General features: G+C 61.8%; 2 protein-coding genes across 2 annotated transcripts; one reads left to right on the forward strand and one right to left on the reverse strand.

Annotated features, from left to right (window-relative positions):
• Positions 1-2,778: 2,778 nt before the first annotated feature.
• Positions 2,779-13,408, reverse strand: LOC142040459 (aldehyde dehydrogenase family 3 member B1-like). The gene is given in 12 exon segments (XM_075048413.1): positions 2,779-3,623; positions 5,855-5,954; positions 6,157-6,323; positions 6,406-6,792; positions 7,133-7,214; positions 7,442-7,527; positions 7,684-7,804; positions 7,964-8,074; positions 10,675-10,837; positions 11,266-11,453; positions 11,455-11,472; positions 12,252-13,408. Coding segments are annotated over 12 exon segments (1,887 nt in total). The 5' UTR covers positions 12,522-13,408; the 3' UTR covers positions 2,779-3,429.
• A 1,112-nt stretch (positions 13,409-14,520) lies between these two features.
• Positions 14,521-18,055, forward strand: UNC93B1 (unc-93 homolog B1, TLR signaling regulator). The gene is made up of 11 exons (XM_075048423.1): positions 14,521-14,881; positions 14,962-15,103; positions 15,193-15,346; positions 15,420-15,581; positions 15,656-15,785; positions 15,871-15,964; positions 16,079-16,203; positions 16,272-16,454; positions 16,539-16,812; positions 17,056-17,174; positions 17,262-18,055. The coding sequence occupies exons 1-11, from the start codon at positions 14,798-14,800 to the stop codon at positions 17,529-17,531; spliced, it is 1,737 nt and encodes a 578-aa protein (XP_074904524.1). The 5' UTR covers positions 14,521-14,797; the 3' UTR covers positions 17,532-18,055.
• The last annotated feature ends 10 nt before the right edge of the window (positions 18,056-18,065 follow it).

Here is an 18,065-nt window from a genome sequence, read left to right on the forward strand (position 1 = left end):
CAGGGCAGGAGGAGGGACAGTCATGCGGAGAGGGAGCCCGAAGGGTGGAGGAGTTTGGGAGCAGTGCAGGCGTGTGGCTCGGCATGACATCAGGAGGAGAAGCAAGATGAAGGAAGAAGCTGGGCTGCCCATCCAGGGAGAGAGAAAGCAGCACGAGGAGACCGATGTGTTGGATGTCTCTTCCGAGGAAAAGGGAACCTCAGGAAAATGAGGAAGCACAACTGACACTAACAATAGCTACCAGCCCCTGCAGTGGGGATCTGGGTGAGCGGGATGTCTCGGGTGGGCTGGAGCAGCTGGGCTTGTGCCAGGGGATGTGGTCCAAGCCGGAGCAGATCCCTGCACGGGGCTTTCCGTGATGAGGCCAGAAAAGACCGAGCCTGGTACTTCACTGTAGAGTAGAAGAAAGAAGAAGCAGAGACCCAGTGACCAGGGAGGGTATTGCAGGAGGTGTCCGACGTGTCCCTGAGAGGAGACTGGACAAACCGCAGGCAGAAGGATGCTCTGACTCCCTCGTGTGACAGCACGAACCGCTCTCTTGATAAGGGAGCAGCAGTAGATGTTTGGGTATCTTGTTTTTCCTTTCATAGGAGCGGTGGCCCCAGGGGCAGCTTACATTGCCGGGTGGCCAGCGCTGCCCGCAGTGCCACGGCAGCCAGTGTGGAGCACGCACACAGCTCACTGTGGACAGGAGGCAGCGTTGCTGGCTTCCAAAAGTATTTGGAAGTACCATGTGTATTTGCCCTGTTTCTGAGCATCCTTCAGTGACCCTGCCACAGCCCTGGCCACCAGCTGCTGGGCACCACACGAGCTGCAAGCACCGCACCGGCCAGACCTGAGCGGAGACGCTCCGCACCGGGCAGGGAAGGGAAGGTGGTCCAAGGGAGCATCTGCCCAGGACCGAGTCAGTGCTGGCAGCGCTTCCCAAAGCCCACGGTGGAGGCTTCCCAATGCAGGTGGGCGTCAGGGTCCCACCCAGATCAGGAAAGGAGAAGCACAAAGGGTGCAGAAGCAAATGGGAAGCGAGGTGAAATGCAGCACACCTTTCCCTAACGGGATCAAGCATTACTCCGGGTCTCCTCTCAGCACAAGAGCTGGCTGCTTAAAAATAGGAAAAATGATGCGGATGCCGTCGATCCGGACTGCGGTAAGGATGGGGCGGGTGTCCAAAGGGAAGTTGTGAACTAGGATGGAGAACAACAGATGATGAGCCCTGTGCGGTGCGTGAGGCTCTGGCTGTGGGTGAATGAGCTGTACCAAAGGGGGAACTATTGGGTTGGGGGGGGCTGGAGCTCTTTGAGGACTTATGGAGAAGCAGGGGATGGGTCTGCTCTGCCTCTGCCTTTGGTGACCACAACAGAGGTGGGAGAGAGGGAGCGAAGAGGCAGGGGACGATGCAAAGCTGGGGGGTCCAGGCTCTGAGACCTGCAGCCTGGGTGAGCACCGAGAGAGGGGAGGGGACGACGTTTGGTGGAAAGCCCAAGGCAGGGAGCACACAGAGGGGGGTGACAGGAATCGGGGATGGATGTGCCCAGAAAAGAGGTGAACTGAGGCTGATGGGTTTGGGAATGGCTAATTATGTCTGGGCACTCCCCACAGCCCCGCTCTGTCCACACTGGGGACGGGGACGAGCTCTGGGGTAGGTGGGCTGGGATGTGCTCCAGCTCGGTCTCTCCTTTGCTGCCTCCATCAACATCCACTGGCTCCAAGCCCGGGGCAGAGCCCAACACGGGGCTGGAGCGCCGAACGGGTGGGAAAGCTCCACCGGGGCATCACGTCAACCCTCTGCGTGATGGCAGGAGCCGGCAGGGCTGCGGGCAGCCCCTCGGCTCCTCCAGCCGCTGGATCCCCCGGTTCCTGGCCCCCTCTCACCTTGCGCATGTCTGCGGTGGTGGCCTCCAGGATGTCCTGCTGCTTCTCATCCAAGAAGCGTCCCAGAGCCTCCAGCTGAGCCACGCGGTACTCCATGGGCCGCGTCTTCCCCGAGAGCCAGGCTGCCCGCAGGCGGCTCACCAGCTCCGCATAGGGGTTCCCGCTGCGGGGATGGGGATGTCAGAGGGATCCCATCGCCATCCCTGTCCCAGCCCCTCATGGTCCCGGTGATGAGAGAGAGGAGCTCCACATCACCCCAGCCCAGCATCAAAGCAGAGCCCTGAGGAGAGGGCAGAGCATCCGGACCCCTCCTGCCTCCCCCCCTGTCCCAGCCACACGCTCCCACCTCATGGCATCGCCGTTATCCTCGGGGGCTTTCCCAGCCCCGCTGCCGGGGGGCTGCTCCCCGGAGGGCTCGGTGGGCTGCTGCATGCCGGGTTGCGGGAAGATGCTGCCGATCTCCACGGTCCCAAGGGAGCGGCACGGTGCACGTTACACCAAGGTTGCCCGCAGACTGGGCAGGCTCCCGGCAGCCTCGTACCGTTTGGGCTGCAAACCACAGGTTCCCCACCCCAGCTAACAGGGTGTTTTACCCGGAGGAGGTGGCCTCAGCGAGCCTGGCCAGCACCCCAGCACTGCAGCCAGGATCCTGCTGAGCCCTGGGGCTGCCCGTGGGGCTGGCAGGGTGCAGGCAGGGTGCAGGCAGGGTGCAGGCAGGGTGCAGGCAGGCAGCCACCCCAGTCCCTGGTACAGCTCGCTCCCCCGGAGGAGGGAGGCTGCCGGCTTTCTGCTCTGCCACTTGGCTGCCTGCCCTGCCGCACATCACCGCTGCCTCCGCTCCAGCCCAAACCACTTGGGATGCAAAACGCGCCCCAAATCCAGCCCGGGGCACCTCAGTGCCATGCAGGCACCGGGCACGGGGTGATGGGAGGTGGACACAACCCCAGCGGGGTGTGACGGTGTGGCTGAGGGTGTCATTGCGATGGATGGGGACGTCGGGGGTCTGGGCACCCACCCGCGGGGGCTCAGCTGGTGGATTCCTGCCCAGCTCCCCCCAAGCCGGGTGACAGAGGCGTGAGGGGAGGCCAGGCAGGAGAGCTCAATGCAAAGTCTTTACTACAGACAGGGTTACATGGAGGAAAAAGCAACAGCCAGCACTGAGAGGAGGGAGAGTGAGGTTCATCCAGAAGGAAAGGTCCGTCTAGCAAGAGGTGGGGCTAACTGCTGGTCCTCAGCCTCGTGGGGACCGTTTCTCTGCTGGGAAGAGAAGTACAGGCTGAGAAAAAGAACTTTTTGTCATTTCATATGTGTCCCAGCAAACAGCTCCCCTGGAGCAGAGAGAGCTGGGGATGAGTGAAGGTGCGGGAGGAGATGTCCATCCCCGTCATCCAACCTGCGTCAGGGTGGCAGCGAGGCAAAGGACGTGGTGAGGGAACAGGAGACCAGTGCCGAGGAGGGAGGAGGATACCGGTCTCCTCGGGAGGGTGGTTTTGCTCCCTGGGGAGACCCAGCCAGGAGTTCCCCCCTCCCAGTCCGTGAGCAGCAGCGGGGCAGCCCTCAGAGCAGGGTGCACATGCCCTTGCGCTTGATCTCGAAGGTGGCCGTCAAGAGCCCCAGCTTCTGCTGGCTGTAGGGCGGGTAGCGCAGGGCGTTGAGGGCCTCCAGGCCCATGTTGCGGTGCAGGCAGCCGCGGTGGTGGGTGAAGGTGTCGAAGGTGAACTTGCCGTGGTATTTCCCCAAGCCGCTGTTTCCTGCAACACACAGCACAGGTCCAAACTTGCTACGGGACTCCGCTGAGCATCGTCAACGCAAAGAAAACCCTACAGGCTTTCCTCGTTGTCCTGGTTTCAGCTGGGATAGAGTTAATTGTCTTTCTAGTAGCTGGTACAGTGCTATGTTTTTGAGATAGGTACGAAAAGAATGTTGATAACACACTGACATTTTCAGTTGTTGCTAAGTAATGTCTAGTCTAAAGTCAAGGATTTTTCAGCTTCTCATGCCCAGCCAGTGAGAAAGTTGGAGGGGCACAAGAAGTTGGGATGGGACACAGCCAGGACAGCTGACCCAAACTGGCCAAAGGGGTATTCCATACCGTGTGATGTCATGCCCAGTATATAAGCCAGGGGGAGTGGGGGGATCGCTGCTCGGGAACTAACTGGGCATTGGTTGGCGGGTGGTGAGCAATTGCGTTGTGCATCAATTGTACATTCCAATCCTTTTATTGTTAGTATTGTCATTTTATTAGTGTTATCATAATTAGTTTCATCTTTTCTGTTCTATTAAATTGTTCTTATCTCAACGCACGAGTTTTACTTTTTTTCCCAATTCTCTCCCCCATCCCACTGCGGGAGGGCGGGAAGTCAGTGAGCGGCTGTGTGGTGCTTAGATGCTGGCTGGGGTTAAACCACAACACTCATGCAAATGCTCCCACTGCTGAGCAACACAGACATGGTGGAGGAGATCTCACCCTTCCCTGTGCCTTTTCCAGCTCCACAGCCACTCAGTCCAGCAAATCCTTCCGCAGCTGACCACTGTTTAGAGGTCCAAGTGCATCATTTTTACTGGCCAACATTTATCTACATAAGCTTTGCTGGGTCTACAAGGCTCAGTTTCCCTCTACAACCTCTACGATGCTCTACCGTATCTACCTACCTATGGTTAGGAGCTACCAGCGTGGCCCCTACGAATGTCAGCTTCTTCCTGGAGCTCTTAAAAATTGGAGCCACATTAGCAACACCAGTTCTCCTGATTCCTGTGGCTGGTTTAAGCTTGAGGTTGCACATCGCGGTTAATAGCCCAGTGACTTCACATCTGAGCTACTGTGGAAGCTTTAGCGAATGCCATCTCACCACAATGACTTCAGACCTTTCACCTGACTGGGCTGCTATAAAATGGCTTCACCTGATAATTTGAGGCAGTTTGTCTGAATCATTTCCATAAAGATAAGTTATGGGATGGGAACCACCAAAAATTGTTCCCTGAGCCGCAGTCAGGTGAGGAATTAATTGTGCTTTGCTGTCGTGGTGTCCTATTATGTCTGAATCAGCTGTCGGCCCTGACAGAGAAGCTGAGCATGGGCAGCATAAAACAGATATTTTCCCCAGAGAATATTCTGGGGAAGAGACCAGGAGACTGGGAAAGTATTCTGGGGAAACATCATCAGAGGCTTCCTGTATTCCTGTGTTCTTCCCCGGACAATGCTACAACCAGGGCCCAGGACTGAGCAGACCTCACTTTTCACCAGAGAAAACAATTGCTGTTGCCCCTGGAGAGCAGAAACTCTTCCTCTTTGCCAAGGAGGATCTCCAAGTTACCATAAGCAGGTTCTCCAGATATTTCTAAGTGTTTTGCTCCTACTCTTTAGTCCTAAAAGGCAGAATGAATGTACAAGCCTGCTCCTGAGTGACGTTAAGGGCTCCTATCCAGCACCACGCTGTCTGCAGGAGGAACCTCACCTACCCAAGAAGCATGACAAGTCAGACATGTTCCCAGATGAGGAGCAGAGTGACAGATAGGCCAAATGGAGCAGCACTTGAGGAGCACCCAGGTAAGTCTGAGTAGGGCAGGAACCAAACCCTGGCACAAAATTTACTCACAGTGCCCATGCTGCTCGGAAATACCAGGGAAATAATCAAGTGGCACAGATTTCCCTACCTTTTATATGAAGCATTTGCACATACTTAGGGAACACTGTGCTTGGGACAGCAAGGAAAGAGAGAAGAAACCTCACAGTGCTCCACGCGTGTTCAGCAGAAACAGGGCTGCAAAGCCCAAGAGCTCAGCCCTGGCGCAGTGAAGCAAAGGGCTTCTGGTGGGGTCCTACCTGGTGCAGAAGGATTTCCCTGCAGACCATTGAGCCCTCTGGACCTGGACTCCCCCGAGACCCTTCCTCACCACGGCCAGCATGGCTCAGGCACCAGGGGTAGGATCACGCCTGGCTCACGTTGGCCAGGGGCAGGCAGGTTGGGGGATTTGGACCTACCGATCCCACCGAAGGGCAGTGAGGTCAACGTCATGTGCATCAGGGTGTCGTTGCCGCAGAAGCCACCGCTGCTTGTGCGCTCCAGCACCTGGTTCACCACCTGGGAGGGAAGCAGAGAAGGTGGACGTGGGTCTCGCACCCTGGCTCCATGTGCACCACTTGCCAAACATCACCCCATCAGCCTGGTGTGCCCAGAGCAGCTGGGCTCAAAAGACCCTTCCAGAGCCTGCCACGGGGTGTCAGGGAGGTGGGCGCTAGCCCTACTGCCCCATTTCCCTCAGCCCGCTTTCTGGGCCACGCACCTTGCTGTCACAGGAGAAGGCATAGATAGTCAACGGTCGCGGCCGCGCATTGATAAAGTCAATGGCTTCATCCATGTTGGCCACAACAACAATAGGCAGGATGGGCCCAAAGATCTCCTCCTGCATGGCCGGATCAGAGGGCAGCACGTCCGCCAGCACCGTGGGAGCTGCGGAGAAGGGTTATGGCAACGCATCACTCAGTGCGCAGGCACGGACAGTCCCACAAGCCCCGGGGCCCCAGGCCCTCACCGATGTAGCGCTCCTTCTCGTCCGTCTGTCCTCCGATGGCCACGCGCCCACTGCACAGCAGCGCCCGGATGCGGCGGAACTGCTTATCCCCTACGATGCGGCCAAAGTCGGGGGACTCCCGAGGGTTGGAGCCAAAAAACTCAGTGATGGCCTCACGCAGAGCGGGCATCAGCTTCTCCTGCATCTCCACACTGCACAGCACGTAGTCAGGTGCCACGCAGGTCTGCCCCGCGTTAAAAAAGCGGCCCCAGGCCACCCGCCGGGCCACATTCTGCACATCGCAGGAGTCGGACACGTAGCAGGGGTTCTTGCCCCCCAGCTCCAGCGTCATGGGTGTCAGGTGCTTGGCAGCGGCTGTCATCACGATCCTCCCCACAGAGGGGCTGCCTGTGGGCCAGGAAAAGATGCATCACGGTGAGGATCCCACCATGCTACAAGCCCAGCTCTGGGACGTGGCACTCTGTGGAGCCAGGTCCAGAGAAAACACACCAAGTCCCACCAGACCCTCAGACACACACACCCTGGATCCTCCAACAGATCCTGAAACCAGATCCCCAACGCAAGCCCTGCCTTCTCAGCGGGCAAGGAAGGGGTCCTGTTCGCAGGCAGGCTGCCCACCATCACACGTTGACGGGCAGGGTAAGCCACAGCGGGGTGTCCAGCGGGAATCCCTCTTCCTCATTGCACAAAAACCAGGTAGGGCTCTGCTCTGGCCCTCAGGACATACCGGTGAAGAAGATGTAGTCAAACTTGTTCTCCAGCAGTCTGGTGGTCTCCTGCACGCCAGCAGTCACCACAGCAAAGCAGTCCTGCAACGTAAGAGGAAGGGTCACCCACCGTCAGCATCCACTGTGTCCCAGTCCCCACCAAAAGCATCCCAGGCTGCTGGGCATGCGGACACCGGCTGAGCGTGGAGGAAGGAGGGACGGCAGCACCTGAAACCAGGGATGGCGTGGTGCTGGTGCGTGCAAGGCAGGATTGGGAACACCACAGCCCTGGGGCAGGGGCAGGGACAAGGACAGGAAGAGCTTCTTACATTGTCCAGGTAGCAGGTCAGCATTTCGGCAATAAGTCTCTCGCTGTTCTTGGTCGTCTCCGAGGGTTTGACAACAACACAGTTACCTGGGGGGGAGATCGACAGGACATCAGAGCAGTGACATGGCTGACAGCCAGCCCTTCTGGCACCCCAGGCTGGGGATGAGGCCACTGGCCAGACCCCCTCGCTGGTGCGCCTGGCACTGCCTGGATCCTCCGGGCCAGGAGAGAGGTTCGGCTCACCGGCAGCGATGGCCCCGATGAGGGGCACCAGGAAGAGGTGGATGGGGTAGTTCCAGGGCGCGATGATGAGCACCACCCCGTACGGGTCCTTGCGGATGAAGGCACAGTCCAGCTGCGTCACCTGTGAGAAAGACCACTACCTCAGTGCCGTTCCCACGGCCTCCTGCCCTGCCTCAGCCCAGCACACAGTGCTGTCCTCCCCAACCCGCTCTGCCCCTTGCCACCGGCAATTTGTCTCCCGCTCTTCCTTTCCCAGGTCAGCCCAGAGCTTCTGCCTTACCAGACTCTTGTCCACGTGCTCGTCCTTCATCCAGTGGCATAGGTTGTTCAGGGTGCTGTTGAGCTCGTTCTTGCAGAGGAGGATCTCGGTGAAGTAAGCCTCAAAGGACGGCTGGCAACAGACATCATGTAAGCATCACACCAACACCGACCCCATCTCCTCCCCTTCTGCAGCAAACATCTCCCCCCTCTTCTGCCCATGAAGAGCAGGAGAAGCTATTAAGTAGCAGCTATTAAGCAGAAGTTGCCATCACCTCCTGCAATCCCTGGGCAATATCACAGTCCCTGAAATTTTATGAAAATAGGTATTTGGCCAGAGGAAAAAAACAATATTTAACATCTTCACAATATTTAACAGCCTCCTGAGCTCAGCATCTGTGAACTGCTCACCTGGCAATAGAGCCCTGAGCCAAAGGGGGACCGAGCAATGTCACCGGAGCTCCAGGAGCTCCAGAAAAGCTGGTACTGGTGTCGGAGGCAGCTCTGCGCTGCTGACCTGGGACAGAACAGTGCTGTTGTACTGGTGCATTTGTGTCCCAACCACTTGGACACAAGAGTTGGAAGCAAAGCCCTAAGCTCCCTCCCACAGCCCGTGCACAGAAGCTGAACTTAAGACCCCGCTTTGTTCAAACAGAAATGTAAAGAAGAGCAACCGCTTAATTAAATGCCTGATGATGGAGCTCGGCTGCATGTCACCAGACTGCCCGTCCCAGGCAGAAACCCCCCATAGTTCCTGGGACTCCTGCACTGAGCTGGCAGGCAGCTGGGAAAGGCAGGTTGGGTGAGATGCCCCAGTCAGGGAATTAAACAAACCCAGCAGGTTTCTCCAAGATACACCATCCCATGACTAAATGGACAGTGACTTGGGAGCGGTGGCGGGACGTCAGAGCCGGGATCACAGGGGCTGCTGAGGCATTTCCTGCCCACGGTGGGTCCTCTCTGCTGTGGTAACCACAGCCGTGAAGCACAGCTCAGGACTGTTCTTGCAGAAGCGTGAAGACACAAGAAGATAACTCAGCAGGCTCAGTAAAGCCCCTCCGTCGCCCCAGAGCAAAGCTCCTGCGCTCTGAAGCCGTGTTTGCAAAGCGCAGTGGGTGCAGCTGTCTGACACCCTCCACCACAAGGTCCTTTGGACTCCTCCAACCCAAAAGCATCCCTGGGTGGGAGCCTTCCTCCATCACTGCAGCAAAACACCACTTTGGGGTTGGAAAGTTTGGTTGTTGGCTCCCGGGCAGCAACCTCTCATGCTCCACCACCAAGCCCCACTCAAGAGACTTTCAGGTCCCCAACGCCGCTCAAGCACCTGGACACACGCCACTGCCAGGAGGCTGAGCTGCTCCTAGACGTGAGGGCTCAGCAGGCACATCGGATGTCCGATGAAGCAACGGGGCCGCTCTCGGCCAGGGCTGACAGTTGCATCACTAGGAGGATGAGGAAATTGCTGTTGAAGATGGGCCACTAAGGGTTTTGATGGGACACGAAGGTTGTAAGGTGGGACATTAAGTCTGAGGTCATCCAAGTGCCTTCAATCATCAATGGAGAGAAACCGGCATCCCTGGAGGTGAGCACCCACCTCAGATACGTACGACCAGATGAATTGTCCATCTAACTATGAAGGCCTGACTGCATAACAAGCATATTACTAGACAACCAGCTCTAATTACATACAATTAGGAGAGATGAAGGACGCACTTCAAGCACTGATGCCTATCAACCCCTGGCTGAAGGAGAAGGCCCTCACCTCAAACAAACAAGGCAATTACAAACCTTGGGAGATGTCAAGATGCTGGAAGCCGTGTCTGAGGGCACGGGCTGCTGCACTGATACGCCCACAGACACAAGTCCTTTGGGTCTGAGTGCTACCACTACCAGTTAAGACCAGTTATGTTGCACTGGGGCGAGCCATCCCTCTGAAAAGATTTCCTAATGCTGCCTGAGAGAAGTGGGCAGTGGTCCACTGGGCTGCAGCACATGTCAGGAAGGGAAAAAGGGGGAGAAAAGGATTCTGAAGCGGCCGGACAGAGAAGAGTTGAGCTGAGACTGCTAGACACAGCCACGGCAGGGATGCTCCTGCTTCCTTGGCAGACCATCTGGGAGTTCCTAGCGTGCCGCAATACCCAGAGCCACATCCAGGTCCCTGCCTGTGCCACCGCACGGCTCAGCACCGTGCCAATAAAACCAGTCCCTGCGAGGCCAGCGAGCCGCCCCGGCCCTGAGCAGTCCTGGGAAGAATGTGCAAGGCCAGCAAGTTGCACAACACCAGTAATCCCAGGTGCGACTGTGCTGGCGAGGAGCACCCCAGGACATCACTATCTGCGGAGGTCGCATGAAGCCACCGGGGACTCGAGGCGTGGGGCAGATGCAGAGGGCGAAGCTGGGTAATGCCGAGGTTCTACCTCGCATCGGCCAACAGAGGCTTTGCCCCGTTTAAGTGCACCGGGGATAGGGTAAGCAGCATCGACCCTGCCCAGCAGCATGGTCCCTACACAAGCTCCAGCTAATGCTGGCTCCACAGAGCTCTGCAGGGACCCAGCACCTACGGGTGCGCCACACCAGCCCTTGAGCACGTCAAGGGGGATGCAGGACCCCAACGAGGGGACCCCCATGCCCAGAGCCCCACACCTGCACCCAGCAGGGTGCAAGACCCAGACAAGGGGGTATGAAGGGCCCCAAAGATTTGCCCCCGGTGGCCAGCACCCGGCCCCCTCTCACCTTGCCCATGTCTGCAGCGGTGGCCTCCAGGATGTCCTGCTTCTTCTCGTCCAGAAAGCGTCCCAGGGCCTCCAGCTGAGCCACACGGTACTCCATGGGCCGCGTCTTCCCTGAAAGCCAGGCTGCCCGCAGGTGGCTTACCAGCCCCGCATAGGGGTTCCCACTATGGGAATGGGGATGGGGATGTCAGAGGGATCCCAGCCCCATCCCAGCCTCTCACACTCCCAGTGAGGATGGAGAGGAGCTCCACATCACCCCAGCTCTGCGTCACCCCAGCCCAGCATCAAATCGGAGCCCCAGAGTCCCTGGGGAGAGGGCAGGGATTCCACACACCCGAGTCTTCCCCCTGCTGCCAGGAGCAAGGGCTCCTTGTGCACCCTACACTGCACCATTCCCGGCAGTCTCCTCCCTTGGGCCACACAGGGGTGCGGTGGCCCATGGACCCCAAACCTGTCCACCAGCGTCCCTCATCAGCACCAACCTGGGGACTCCATCACCCCGGCACTGCCACAGCACCCCCTGCCCACCTCACCCCAAGCACCCTGTCTCCCTTCTGCCCCCAGCCACATGCTCCCAGCCCCTCGCTCTCACCATACGGCACTGCAGATCACCGGCCCCTTCCCGATGCCTCCTCCGCTGCCCCTGCTGCCCCCGCTGCACCCGGCAGCTTTCCCAGCATCACTGCCCATGGGGCTGCACTTGCCACAGCCCAGGGGCTGCTGCCCAGGGGGCTCAAGGGACTGGTGCATGTCGAGCTGTGGGAAGGAGCTGCCGGTCTCCACGGAGAGCGTGGCGACCCTGGGGAGAGACACAGGGTGAGTTACGCTGGAGCTGGAAGCACCGGAGGTGCCAGCTCGGTCCCAAGAGGAGTCACCCCGCAGCAAGACACTCGTGCCCCGAGCCGGCCAGGGCTGCCCGCGGCACCTTTGAAGGGTGGCTTGGTGCTTGGGGCTGTCCGGGCTGCGGGGTGACTCAGCCCGGCGCAGCTGCCAGAGGCCCCGGTGCGCCCGGCGGGGGATGCCTGGGATTCCCGGGCCCTCCCCGCGCTCCGGGATGGCCACCAGCCTCTGGCCATGGACCTGCCCGGGTTGCCCTGCTGACATGGGGTCACCCCACGGGGACCTCAGGGACCCTGGTGTGGGGCAGCATCCCAGGCTACCCCACAGGGATTCCCCAGAGCCCCCAGTGCAGGGCAGCATCCCAGGCTGTCCCACCGGGATCCCCCAGGACCCTAGTGTGGGCCAGCATCCCAGGCTGACCCATGGGGATCCCCAGGGATCCCAGTGTGGGGCCATGTATGCCAGCACCGGTACTGCCGCAGCCCAGCCCACCTTCGGGCACAGCATCGCTCCACCAGCACACAAAGACATCCCCAGAGCTGGGGAGCAGAGCCACAGCCCCACATCTGCCCCCCATGCCCCTCTCCATGCCCAACGCACCCTTCCTCAAGGGAACCCACCCAGCGGGATGCCCAGTGCCCCACAGCCTCCACCTGCGTGGGGCCAGCGAAGCCCAGCCGTGGGGCCAGCCAAGTGCCACGCAGGGGGGTCCGGTCCCTGGGGCCCCGAGGTGCCTACCTGGGGGGCTGAGCGGTGGCGAGAGGAGCGCGAGGCCGGGCTGGCACTGACGAGGCTCAGAGTGCCCCTCCTAAAAGCTGTGGGGCCAGTGGCCAGGCCCCAAGGCCGGGGGTGGGCAGGATTGTGCCCCGCCTCTGTGGGGCTGGCAGTGGAGAGATAGCACCCCGCCTCTGTGGGGCTGGCAATGAAGACAAGGCCTGGGATGGAATGGGATGGAATGGGATGGGACGGGATGGGATGGGACAGGACGGTGGCACTGGGAACTCCCATGGCCACCAAACCACCACCATGAACCTTGACCCATTGGGACTCCACAGATACCCGTCACCCTGCTCCCCAGGGCCACCTTGACCCACAGGGACCTCAGAGACACCCATCATCCTTCTCCCCGGGACCACCCTGACCCACGGGGACCCCACAGACACCCCTGATGGACCCCATGGGTCCCCTCTCTGCTCACAGGGCTGCCCACTCCCACCCCAGTGCCGGCCACCTGAGCCCGCAGCTCACCCCGCACCCGGTCCCGCCTGCCGGCACCGGTTCCTCCTGCCCGGAACCGCAGCCCTCGCCTCCCCATCACCGACGCCAGCTCCCCACACGCCCGCTCCCCCACCCGACCTTAATTACCCCGCTTCGTAAACAGGAAGGGCAGCAGCCCTGCCCCACACACCCTGCCACTGCGCCCCGGGCTCAGTCCCCATGGCCACACTCCCCGGCGACCCACAGCAGCCCCCCAGGGAAGGGGGAATAGTTTCCCCCCTGGCAGTACCCCAAATTGGCACCGTGAGCTTGGCCATGATGCCCAGAGCAGCCCCAAGAGCCAACCCTGGCTTTGAGGGGGGCACAGGCCTTCCCAAGCAGCCCCTGCCTCCACGGAGGATGCCACATGTCCATCAGAGAGACCCGCAAGGGACAGCAGTGGATCAGTACTGAGAATGGGCTCGTGGGGGGTACTGGGGTCCCCCACCCCAATTTGGGATGTGCCTGGGGAGGAGATGCTCCACACAGCCCCCGGGGATGGGGAAAATTGGGGGACCAGCTCTCCATCAGCATCACTGGAGCTTGAGCTGAGGGCAGCTGCAGACCCGGGGGTCGCACGGTGCTGGGGATGCAAATCAGCCCCGGGGGGGGATGACACACGCTGGGGGGGTTGTACCCCCAACCTGCCTCGCCGTCCACCATCGCTCGGGTTTGGGGTCACAGACCCGCACCCCTGGGAAGGGCCCTTTCCCCCCCACACCCCGGGGTGGCTCCTCTTGCCCAGGATGAAGGGGACCTCGAGGCAGGTGTTGCTCCCAGGGCCGCATCCTGCACCACTGCCGCAGCCCTTCCCAGGGCTGTCCCCCGCCATGTTCCCCTCGTCCCATGGGAGCCACAACCTCATCGCCCTCCCATGTGGCACTGGCTGCTCCTTCACCGCATCTCAAGAATCCCCCGCTACCGGCTGGGCCGGATCCTGCCCCGGCTCCCGGTGACGAAGATTTTACCCTCGGCCCTGCCCAGAGATCTCCCCACCCTGCCCCGGGGCACCGGCACTGCACGGCCATGGGCACCCCGCCATCTCCACGTGCCCGGATGCGGTCCCAGCCCCGAGTTTTGGGTGACAAGAGGACAAGCGTATGCCCCGCCAACCCCCCAAACCAGCCTCGCACCCCCAAAACGAGGTGTCCCCCCACCCAGGGCACCCTGCCACATCACCCGGGGCCGGGAAAGGGAAGCGAGAGCGGCAGGGCCCAGAGGACAGGCACCCAGTGCCACGGGTCACCCCGAGCTGGCAGCACCCACACCAGGGCCCGGTGGGGGTACTGGGGGGGGGGACAGGGGTGCTGGGGAGCGGGGTGCTGTGCAGGGAGCGGAATGGGGGCCGTGTGGGTTGGGGTGGGTGCTGTGCAAGGCGGGGTGCAATGGGTGCTGTGCGGGGGGGTGTCAGGGTGCTGTGTGAGGGGGTGTGCAATGGGTGCTGTGAAGTGGGGGGGGGGGTGTCAGGGTGCTGTGCGGGTTGGGGTGGGATGGGTGCTGTACGGGGGGGCGGTCAGGATGCTGAGGATAGGCGCAGGGTGGGGGGGTGGCGGCAGCGCAGGCGGACCGGGACCGGGACCGGGACCCGGGGGGGGCTGCGGGACACGAGGGGTGCGGGACACGGTGGTGGGGGTGCGGGACCCGGGGAGGGGGGTGGGGGTGCTGGAGCGGCCCCTTTAAACCCCCGCACCCCCCCGGTCCTGCCCGCCCCGTCCCATCCGAAAGAGGAAGCATAGCCCGCTCCGCCCCCCCCCCCGCCCGGGCTGGCCCGCACGGATCCAGTACCGGGGAGCAGGGGGCTGGGGACCGGTGTGGGGGTGCTGGGCGCAGGGGTGCAAAGCACGTGGGTGCACGGTGTAGGGGTGCAGGGTACGAGGGTGCGAGGTGCGGGGGCTGGGGGTGCTGAGCCCATGGGTGCAGCTGTGGGCGTACGAGACATGTGGGTAGAGGGTTTAGGGGTGCCAATAGTGTGTCCCCCACCCCAGCCCTGACACCATCTAGGCCCCCCCCCCTGCCCAGAGGCGGCGATGGAGAAAGACCCCAGCTGCTACCAGGATGCGGCCAAGATGGTGGCGGGTGATGGGTTGAGCGCCGAGGGGACGGAGACGCAGGTGAGGCCGAGGGGGGGGACCCGTGGGGGGCCAGGCCCGCGGTGGCCGTCCCCAGGGCTGACGGCTGGGGTCACCCGCAGCTGGACGATTTTGTGGGTGCTCACCCCGACTACAACGAGGAGGAGGAGGAGCAGAAGTACTATCGCCGCAAGCGCCTCGGCGTCGTCAAGAACGTGCTGGCCGCCAGCCTGGCCGGCACGCTCACCTACGGTGTCTACCTGGGTACGGCCTTGCCCCTCTCTGGGGACCCCCCCACCACGGTGTAGGGGGCTCAGGGCAGGGGGTGACGGCTGCTGGAACCCCCCCCCCAGGCCTCCTGCAAATGCAGCTGATCCTGCACTATGATGAGACCTACCGGGAGGTGAAGTACAGCAACATACAACTGGAGGACATCGACCGCAAGGTGCTGATGGGCATCAACGTCACCCCCATCGCGGCGCTGCTCTACACGCCCGTCCTCATCAGGTACGGTGCCGCCTGCACTCCCCGCCGGCACACCGGCACGGGGGCCCACACTTCTCCCTCCTCGCCCCGGCAGGTTTTTCGGCACCAAGTGGGCCATGTTTCTGGCGGTGGGCATCTACGCCCTCTTCGTCTCCAGCAACTATTGGGAGCGCTACTACACGCTGGTGCCCTCCGCTGTGGCCATCGGGGTCGCCATCGTTCCCCTCTGGGCTTCCATGGGCAACTACATCACGCGGTAGGCAGCGGCGGGGGGCGGACAGGGTGGGTAGGGGGACCGGGGAGCACCAGCTGACCCACCATGCCTTGCAGGATGGCCCAGAAGTACTACGAGTACGTCAACTACAAGGAGGAGCACGTGCAAGAGCAGCAGCGGGCACCACGGGGTGCCTGCAACACCTACATCATCATCTTCCAGACCATCTTCTACACCTGCTTCCACGTGAGTGCCGGCAAGGCGCGCAGTGTGGGCAGGGGGCCACGCCGGGCAGCCCGGCACTGAGCATCCCCCCCTCTATGTCTTGCAGCTAAGCTTTGTCTGCGCTCAGATGCCCATGCTCTTCTTCCTCAACAATTACCTCTACCAGCTCAACCACACGCTCTTCGGGGTCAAGCACTGCGGTGAGCGCATGGGCGCGGGATGGCACGGTGGTGGGTGGTGTGGTATGGCGCGGTGGCACGGGGACCACCCCGGTTGGGGCTGAGCCGTGGCATGTGTGCCGCCCTCCCCGGCAGGGACCCTGAGCCACGGCACGCTGCCCGGCTTCAACAAGACGGTGCTGCAGAGCCTGCCCCGCAGCATCAACCTCATCATTGTGGAGAGTGCCCTGATGGCAGCCGCCTTCCTCGCCATGCTGGTGGTGAGTGCCAGGGTGGGCAGGGGACAGGATGGAACGCCGGCAGTGCCTCACCCACGGTTGCGCGGCAGGTCCTGGTGCTCTGTGGCTCGGCGTATCGGCCCACGGAAGAGATTGACCTGCGCAGCATCGGCTGGGGGAACATCTTCCAGCTGCCCTTCAAGCACATGCGGGACTACCGCCTGCGCCATCTCTTCCCCTTGTTCATCTACAGCGGCTTCGAGGTGCTCTTCGTCTGCACCGGCTTCTCCTTGGTAGAGCCTGGGGACGGGGCGGGGAGGGGGGTGACAGAGCGCGGACAGCCCAACCGGGTGACGCTGAGCCTGTCCTCGCTGCAGAACTACGGCGTGTGTGCCCTGGGGCTGGAGAATCTGGCGTACCTTCTCATGGCCTACGGCTTCTCCGCCTCGGCTTGCTCCAGCCTGGCCCTCTGCATGCTGCGCCTGAGGCGGCAGATCCCGCTGCTGGCCGGAGCCCTCATTCACGCTGCCCTCCTGGTGACTCTCTTCTGCTGGGCACCCGAGCCCCGGCACCTGGTCCAGGCACCTCTGCTCTACTCCATAGCCGTGCTCTGGGGCATGGGGAGCGCCCTCAACAAGACTGGCATTAGCAGTGAGTACCAGGAAGGTCTCCGACACAGCCCCTCTTGTCCTCTGGCACGGCCAGGTTGTCCCCAGCTCCCCAACGCATCCTCTCCTCGTATCCCCCGGCACCGCAACCTGCTGGTCCCCAGCTCCTTGGACCCACTGACAAGGAGCGGGACAGGCCTACTGCGGCTGGATCCTGCTAACAGTGCGCTGAGAGGGGACACTGGAACGGGAGGGGGATGCTGACAGCTGGTCTCCTCTGGCGCAGTCCTCCTGGGCGTGCTGTACGAGGACAAGGAGCGCCAAGACTTCGTCTTCACCATCTACCACTGGTGGCAAGCTCTGGCGATCTTCACCGTCTACCTGTGGTCGGGGCTGCCCATGAAGGTGAGCGTGGCCGGGTGCCACCTCCGGTGCCTGCCAGGCTCGGGGGGGTGCAGTGCCACGCTAATCCCCTGCTATGCCCTCCTGCAGGCCAAGCTTTCCATCATGCTGCTGACGCTGGCGGTGGCAGTGGGGGCCTACCTCTGGATGGAGCACAAGGTCGCACAGCACGTGGCATACCGCCTGCCCCGCATCCCCCGCCCGCGCCACAAGATGCACGGCTACCGTTACTTGGAGGATGACGACTCCGACGAGACTGGCTCGGAGGGCGATGGTGGCAAGGACAACAATGACGAGCACCCAACGGAGGCCACCGGAGGGGAGGAACTGCCAAAAGATGATGGGGACCAGCTGGGTTAGAGACAGCCTGTCCTGCCCCACTGTGGTGGTGCCCCCCCCGCCCCGGCTCTCTGAACCTGAAGGTCCACAGCCCTCCCTGAAGCTGCCCAAACCTCCCGAGCGGGCCCAAACTTCCACACACTCCCCTCAGGCTAGGCTTACAGCCCCCCCAGGCAGACCCTCAGACCACCAGGCCAGACCTGCAGCCCCCCTGGCCAGGCTTGCAGACCCCCCCAGGCAGACCCACAGCCCCTAGGCAGGCCTGCAGGCCCTCAGGCCAGACCCACAGCCCCCCCAGGCAGACCCACACCCCCCCCAGGCCAGGCCCACAGCCCCTAGGCGGGCCTGCAGCCCCTCAAACCAGACCCACAGCCCCCCCAGGCCAGGCCCATAGCCCCTAGGCGGGCCTGCAGCCCCTCAAGCCAGACCCGCAGCCCCCCCAGGCCAGGCCCACAGCCCCTAGGTGGGCCTGCAGCCCCCAGGCCAGGCCCACAGCCCCCCCGCCACCCCCTGAGGTACTACATCCAAGCCGGCCCGGTTCCCCTTTGCACCTTT

The sequence above is a fragment of the Buteo buteo genome, chromosome 16, assembly GCF_964188355.1.
Source record: "Buteo buteo chromosome 16, bButBut1.hap1.1, whole genome shotgun sequence".
Classification (NCBI taxonomy): domain Eukaryota; kingdom Metazoa; phylum Chordata; class Aves; order Accipitriformes; family Accipitridae; genus Buteo; species Buteo buteo.

Excerpts from the sequence above, each read along its gene's own strand:
- UNC93B1 (XM_075048423.1), top strand. The coding sequence starts at position 14,798 with ATGGAGAAAGACCCCAGCTGCTACCAGGATGCGGCCAAGATGGTGGCG. Across the intron at positions 15,347-15,419 it reads TACACGCCCGTCCTCATCAG|GTTTTTCGGCACCAAGTGGG; the intron begins GTACGGTGCCGC and ends TCGCCCCGGCAG. Across the intron at positions 17,175-17,261 it reads GGTCGGGGCTGCCCATGAAG|GCCAAGCTTTCCATCATGCT; the intron begins GTGAGCGTGGCC and ends GCCCTCCTGCAG.